General features: G+C 44.3%; 1 protein-coding gene across 1 annotated transcript in view; it reads left to right on the top strand.

Moving 5' to 3' along the window:
* Nucleotides 1–1,357: 1,357 nt before the first annotated feature.
* The window catches only part of stx12 (syntaxin 12), a gene marked incomplete at its 5' end in the record, with an annotated part of 20,927 nt that continues 14,776 nt past the window's right edge, over nucleotides 1,358–7,508 (top strand). Inside the window, 1 exon segment of the mRNA XM_046058675.1 lies at nucleotides 1,358–1,427. Coding sequence (XP_045914631.1) covers nucleotides 1,358–1,427 — 70 coding nt within the window.

The raw sequence follows: 7,508 nt of genomic DNA, 5'->3' as shown, positions 1-7,508 counted from the left end.
CAATTAAATACTTAGTTTTTTTTTAGTAATTTATTTTCCCAAGCCACTCGGAGCCGCAGTATAAGGATGAAAGAGCCGCGGGTTGCCGACCCCTGATTCAACGGAAGTAGTTATTGTGACAGGCCTAGCCCTGCGCGGGACTGTTTTCTTGATGCCGATCCCGCTCATTTTTTGACCATTACCGCCCGCACCCACAAACATTGTGACATGCAGAGTGAAAAACAGGACACAAATATTTGGGCTATGTTAAAACGTCAAAATAACAAACATAAATTATTGCATTCATTTTTGTCAGTAGCAACTGAGAAGTTTTCCAAATTTCAGACTTGCCTTGCTTTGGTCTTGTATTGTATAAGCCCTTGTGACAGAAACCAGCATGGCTGTGCAGTGAGTAAACCTCACTCCCCAACAACTTTTTTTAACTGCCCACTCCCACCCGCAGCAGAGTAAAAAACGGCCCGCTCCCGCACGATTTGTGATGGGGTCCCAATCCCAATGCAGCCCTCTACTTGGGCGGTATTTTTTTGTTTTTTTTTATTATTTTTTTTTCATACCTTCATGCCTACCTTTCGCTGGGATACACAGTATATGATGATATTTGAGTAAAAAACAACTAAAACCTGAGCTGCTGTGATTGTAGCATGTATGCCATTGTCTAGCCTGTAATGCTGTGTGTGTGTGTGTGTGTGTGTGTGTGTGATATTCAGTCAGCCTGCTTAGACAAGTCTTGCTGGGTTCAGTGCTGCATTTGAGATGGGGCTGGGTTGATTCATCAATGTAATTAATATTACTTTTTATTACATTACATTTGGCTGACGCTTTTATTCAAAGCGACTTACAATTGCTAGATATGTCGGAGGTCGCGCGCCTCTGGAGCAACTAGGGGTTAAGTGTCTTGCTCAGGGTCGATGTGTCACAGAGGGAGTTGAACCCGGGTCTCTCACACCAAAGGCATGTGTCTTATCCTCTGCGCCATTGCCACATTATATTTAATGTTAGAATATTAAACTGATATATTTATTTATTCTAGTTACTCCTCCAAGTTGTGGATAGTGTTTACATAAAATGTGGCGTGGGTTGTGTATCCATACCTTGTTCAAAAAAAGTCCACATTCCACAAGCTGTAATGCACTAATTAGAGTTTTCTGAAATTCAATATAATGTTTTTACTAGTCTGATCTAATGAGACTTATCAAAAGCATAATTATCTATTCATTTTTAATCTAATAAGATCAATCCTTTTGTGAAGTCGTATCGCTAAGGTTTAAGATATTTTTTAGCCATATTTTTATGTGTTTTTATAAGTCTTTTCCATTACAAGATTGAGACTTATGACTGTGTCTTGTTTTCATGACAGCTGCTCAGATCAAGAGCATGGTGAACCAGCTGGGGACCAGACAGGACACCAGTGAACTCCAGGATCGTCTGTATGTTTTAACCTTTTCTCCAGAAACTCCCATATTATTTGTTCTCTCTTCTAAACACACACACTCTTTTGGCTTTTTGGTCACCATGATCTGTTGCACTCCAATATCTCTGTTTAACTGTCCCAAATGACATGTGCCTCTATGATTCAAGGATGTGATGTATAGGAGCTGGCCAAATGAAATGGAAATGATTTGAGAACATCTACAGGCTGACGTGTGTAAAGTTTTCTTCCTTTCCAAGTATCAACAAGAATGTTCTTTGCGTTCAGCTGCCCATTCCACACCTGCGCAGTGTGTAACACAGTCGCTCTCGCGCATCAGTGGTACGTAACGTGTTGGGCAGTAATACTGTAATATGAATCTTCCCAGTAAAGTGTGTAGTGTGACAGATTGCTATTTCCAAAACAGTAATGTTATTACAGTTACTAATCACATTAAGGCTGCCCTACTTGAACTTCCTGACGTGAATGCGCGACTGCGCTGCAGCTCAGCGCCACCAGACCTTATCAGCTATTAGCCAAAAAGGAAGACAGGAGAACGGGGAGGAGAGGTATTTTCGACAGCTGTAAGTAACGTTGTTGCCATTATTGTGTCACAGTCTAAGATGCAAAGAACTTTGTCGTCCGTTGTAAACTTTGTGCGACCAACAAAAAGCTTTTAACCGCAAACAATTCTACATTGACTTAAGCTGATGATACATAGAGCAACTTTTAGAGCAATCGTGAATCGGCAACGTTGTCGTCAATGGTAAAGAATAATGATTACTACCGTGCATGTCGAAGTGTCCTTGGGCAAGATACTGAACCCCGAACTACCCCTGGTGGCTGTTCCGCCGGTGTATGAATGTGTGGGAATGTTAGTTTCTGTTTGAGCACTTAGGCTCAGTGTGTGAATGGTGAATGCAGATGTAGTGTAAAAGCGCTTTGAGTGGTCAAAGACTAGAAAGGTGCTATACAAGTATGGAGCATTTACATAGACTTTGCTGTATGAATGGTTGCCTTTGTCTGTACGACTTGATGTTAAAGGTTTTGGCAAGTTATAAAAAAATTTCTTGTGAATGGTTGTGACAGGGTTTATATAAGGCCTTTTCAGACTGCTTTGATCGGGTCGCTGCTTGGGTCGCTCTGCGCTCCTCATCAACAGACAGGAAAACAAGTGTTCCGCGAGGTAACCATGGCAATGGCTTGTGTAACTGGCACGATCCCGTGAAACTGGTGCGGTTGTTCTCGTCGCACATGCCCGCCCGCTGCTAGAGTTCAAATGCCAAACATTTTCCTACAGTTAATCAATAGACAGAGACTGATGTGGCTGTTTGATCAGTTTCCTGAATAATGTATAACTGTTTCTTTAACAGTTAGGCCACCAGGTCTTAAATGGGCAACAACCTTTGCTGCTGTCTCTTATTCATTAAAAATCATCTATTAACTTCTACTACTAATTTGAAAGTTAGTTATACAGTCAATTATTTCATGCTGCATGTTGCACATTTAGCTGTTTGAAGCTTGGTAAAAATTAATACAAAATAATTATTATTATAGAGAGGTGGCGAAGGCGCAGTGGATTAGACACTTGTCTTTGATTCCCACTGCAACACATCCACCAAATAAGTTATTGTCATGGGTCCTGCTTTACCATCCATATGCTGTAATAGAGCTGCCCCCAATTTTATCGAGGTGTGGGGGGTTCTCAGTATATTTTCCTGCTTTTTTGCCCTTTGCCAATCACATACCTAATGATTCTCTAAGTTTCTGACTTCACAGTGTGTCCGTCAGTCTGTAGTTCCCCCAATTGCTGGAAAAGTGAATGCAGTTAACAGCACGTTTTTTGACTGTTATGTATGTATGCATCCATCCATATTCATCCGCTTATCTGGGGTTGGGTCGCGGGGGCAGCAGCTCCAGCAGGGGACCCCAAACTTCTCTTTCCCAAGCCACATTAACGAGCTCTGACTGGGGGATCCCGAGGTGTTCCCTGGCCAGTGTGGAGAGATAATCTCTCCACCTAGTCCTGGGTCTTCCCCGAGGCCTCCTCCCAGCTGGACGTGCCTGGAACACCTCCCTAGGGAGGCGTCCAGGAGGCATCCTTACCAGATGCCAAATCTCAACTGGCTCCTTTCGACGCAAAGGAGCAGCGGCTCGACTCTGAGCTCCTCGCGGATGGCCGAGCTTCTCACCCTATCTCTAAGGGAGACATCAGCCACCCGCTTGAGGAAACCCATTTCGGCCGCTTGTACCCGCGATCTCGTTCTTTCGGTGATGACCCAGCCTTCATGACAATAGGAACGAAAATTGACCGGTAGAGAGATTACGGCTCAGCTCTTTTTCATCACAACGGTGCAGTAAAGCGAGTGCAATACCGCCCCCGCTGCTCCGATTCTCCGTCCAATCTCCCCTCACTCATGAACAAGACCCCAAGGTTCTTAAACTCCTTCACTTGGGGTAAGGACTCATTCCCTACCTGGAGTTGCCACTCCACCGGTTTCCTACTGAGAACCATGGCCACAGATTTAGAGGCGCTAATCCTCATCCCAACCGCTTCACACTCTGCTGATGATGCCATCAGGACCACATCATGCGCAAAAAGCAGTGATGAGATCCCAAGCCCACCGAACTGCAACCCCTCCTCGCCACGTCTACGCCTCGATATCCTGTCCATGAATATCACAAACAGGATTGGTGACAAAGCGCAGCCCTGGTGAAGGCCAACCCTCACCTGGAAAGAGTCGGACCTAGTGCCGAGTACTCGGACCAGGACGAAACTGTACTCACTGTACCCGACTTCCACGCAATGTTAGAGACGTGTCATCCAAGACAGCCCCTCCACACCCAAAGCTTTTAGCATTTCTGGGCGGATCTCATCAATCCCTGCGGCTTCCTCAGTGACTTCCTCCAGGGAAATTGACGAGAAACCCCCATCAGCCTCTAGCTCTGCCTCTACTAGAGAGGGCTTGCCAGTTGGATTTAGGAGTTCCTCAAAGTGTTCCTTCCACCGCCCAATTACCTCCCCAGTTGAGGTCTACAGGGTCCCATCCTTACTGTAACACAGCTTGGACGGTTCCCCGCTTCCCACTCCTAAGGTGGTGGACAGTTCTCCAGAAGCCCTTCGGGCCTGTCGGTGCCTTGCAACCGCCTCCAGAGTCATCCGAGAGAACAAATCCCGGAAGGCCTCCTTCTTCAGTCGGACGGCTTCACTGACCACCGGTGTCCACCACGGTGTTCGAGGGTTACCGCCCCTTGAGGCACCTTGAGACCACAGCTTCCCGCTGAGGCTTCAGCAATAGAGGCTTTGAACATTGGCCACTCATGTTCAATGTACCCAACCTCCACAGGGATGCCAGAAAAGCTCCGCCGGAGGTTTGAGTTAAAGATCTCACAGACAGGGGCCTCCTCCAGACGTTTCCAGTTCACCCGCACTACCCATTTGGGCTTACCAGGTCTGTCCAGAGTCTTCCCCCACCCCCTGACCCAACTCACCACCAGAGGGTGATCAGTTGACAGCTCTGCCCCTCTCTTCACCCGAGTGTCCGAAACATGCAGCCTCAAATCAGATGAAACGATTACAAAATCGATCTTGGGCTTAGGGTGCTCTGGTACCACATACACTTATGAGCATCCTTATGTTCGAACATGGTATTCGTAATAGACAATCATAATAGCTTGTGAGTATCCCCACACCCACCCGGCGCCTCACACCCTGAGCAACTCCAGAGAAGAATGGGGTCCATCCCCTATCAAGGAGTATGGTTCCAGAACCTAGACTGTGCATGGAGGTTAGCCCCGCCACATCTAACTGGTAGCGCACAAGTTCCGGTTCCTTCCCCCACAGAGAGGTGATGTTCCACGTCTCCAGAGCCAGCCAGAGCCAACAAGTATGTTTGGCACAACATACTTGTGTGAATCTGGCTATCCAACTCTAGCATACCTGGAAAAAGCAACTCATAAATACATTTTACATGGTTTGTTTTGCTCTTTATCCGCAATTTGTAAATGTAGAGGTATTTTTGTAAATTTGGGCTGCAAGGAGACACCGGAGTTCTTTCTCTTGAGCTAATAAAGTTTAGGAACCAGTTTATTAGCCTATATTACTATCTGAAATTATAATGAATACACTAACATTAGCCCGTGCGTGCAGTCAATATTGACTACCAGCTATACAGCGTATTGGCCTCAAAATCCCAGCTGTATTCTAACATTAACTTAGCTCTCCTTATTAGCTAGACTTCCTTACATGCTTGCTAATAACCTTTTTAAAGTCCGGCATTGACAGCGTTGTGTTGGACTGATTTGTGCAGCTGTGTTCATGAAGGAGAGTCAGAGAGAGATGGAGGGACGAGCGAGAGGATGTGCTGCGCAAAAATGGCAGCTCTACAGGCAGTGCATTAAATAGGCCTATTAAAAAAGAAACGAAAATCAATATGTGGCAGTCAGCGTTAATATTGTGGCGGGCCATCGCAAATAAATAAACATATGTGAAACACTGTATCTTGAATAGGTTTGCATCAAATGAATCGTAAGCTTAGCTTAGAATTGTAAAGCGTAGCTTTTCAGCAGTATGTCGCATGAGTACTAACTATAGACTATATAGTGTAAACATCCTGAAAGCCCCCAGAAAGGGGTGACATCCCATGACATGTAGCTTAGGTAACGGTAGCCTAGATGGCTCAAATGGAGTCTGTAGCTGCACATATGCTGGAGCATTTAGCTCTTAAAGTTGAGTAGGTTGGAAGAAAGTTGAGCCTCTGCTCCCATTGAAACCCATTTGTTTTAAAATGCATACAAAAATTCAAATAATCAACCATTACATATATCAGAAACACAGGTAATGGCATACATCCGCTGAACAGGATGTACATTTTGAAGTTGAAACAAAGTTTCTAGGACAAACTGTGCAGGAGAAGATGCTGAAGAAACGTGGAATAAATAAACCTATAATAATAAAGAGCTACAGCTCTCACACTAATAATAGTAATAATAGCAGCTCTGCCAGCGTGCTCTACACCTGGTAACTATACGTTATGTCCCAGTATGTCAAGTGTGGAATACATCATGAAAATTTTATTCAAATCGCATTATGAGTGTCACACAATGCTTAGATCCTGTTGCCAGTAGGTGGTGCTATGATTATGAGTAAATAGTGGCTTCTAGATGTGTTAAGGGCAGGACTCTTATCAAATATGTAGAGTTTAGTGCAGATGTGAGTATGTACACTGAAGTCACAACAACTTCCTTTTTCATGGCGAATCTAGGTTTTTGGATGCCACGCCACAGGCATGCCATTCCACAAAAACTCACCATTTGTACTACTTTTAATCGTCGGTGAGATTCGATAGTACAGCGAAAATGTTAAGTCGATCAGACTAATTCTCTGGGAGTTAAAGTACTGAGCCTTTAAATCACCAAAAATTACCATTAAATCCAAAATGTCCATCTTCCTTTTGGGTTTAGGCAATGGCTCCAAGAGACTTCTATATACTTGTAGACATACATGAGCTACAGAAATTTCGTAAATGTAGGTAAAACATGCCGCAGGGGCTGCTTCATTGAAGGTCACTTCCTTTTGCTAGCAGGTGGCGCTATGACTATGGGTGAATATTGACATGTAGATGTGTTCAGGGCGGGATTCTTATCAAATGTGTAAAATTTGGTACAGATCTGAGTATATACAGTGAAGTTACAACAACTTCCTGTGTCATGGCGAAACGTGGAACTTTGCTACCACCACGCCATTAACCGAAAACTCAAAAGTTTTACAACATGGCGTCAATGTGTTACTGGTTTCTGCGACAGTTTTGAAGTTCAAATGGCCAACCTGCTAGAAGTAGTCCATCAAAACATGACATGTCTTATTACAAGCAGTTGGCGCTATAACTTTCAGTGAATATTGTCATATGGATGTGTTCAATTCAATTTTATTTATATAGCGCCAAATCACAACAACAGTTAATCTCACAGCGCTTTTCATAAAAGAGCAGGTCTAGACCGTACTCTATGATGCTATTTACAGAAGCCCAACAGTTCCCACCAAGAGCAAGCACTAGGCGACAGAGGCAAGGAAAAACTTCCTTTTAAGAGGCAGAAACCT

Source organism: Micropterus dolomieu, linkage group LG09 (assembly GCF_021292245.1).
Source record: "Micropterus dolomieu isolate WLL.071019.BEF.003 ecotype Adirondacks linkage group LG09, ASM2129224v1, whole genome shotgun sequence".
In the NCBI taxonomy this organism is placed as follows: domain Eukaryota; kingdom Metazoa; phylum Chordata; class Actinopteri; order Centrarchiformes; family Centrarchidae; genus Micropterus; species Micropterus dolomieu.
This window is presented reverse-complemented; position numbering and strand designations above follow the sequence as displayed.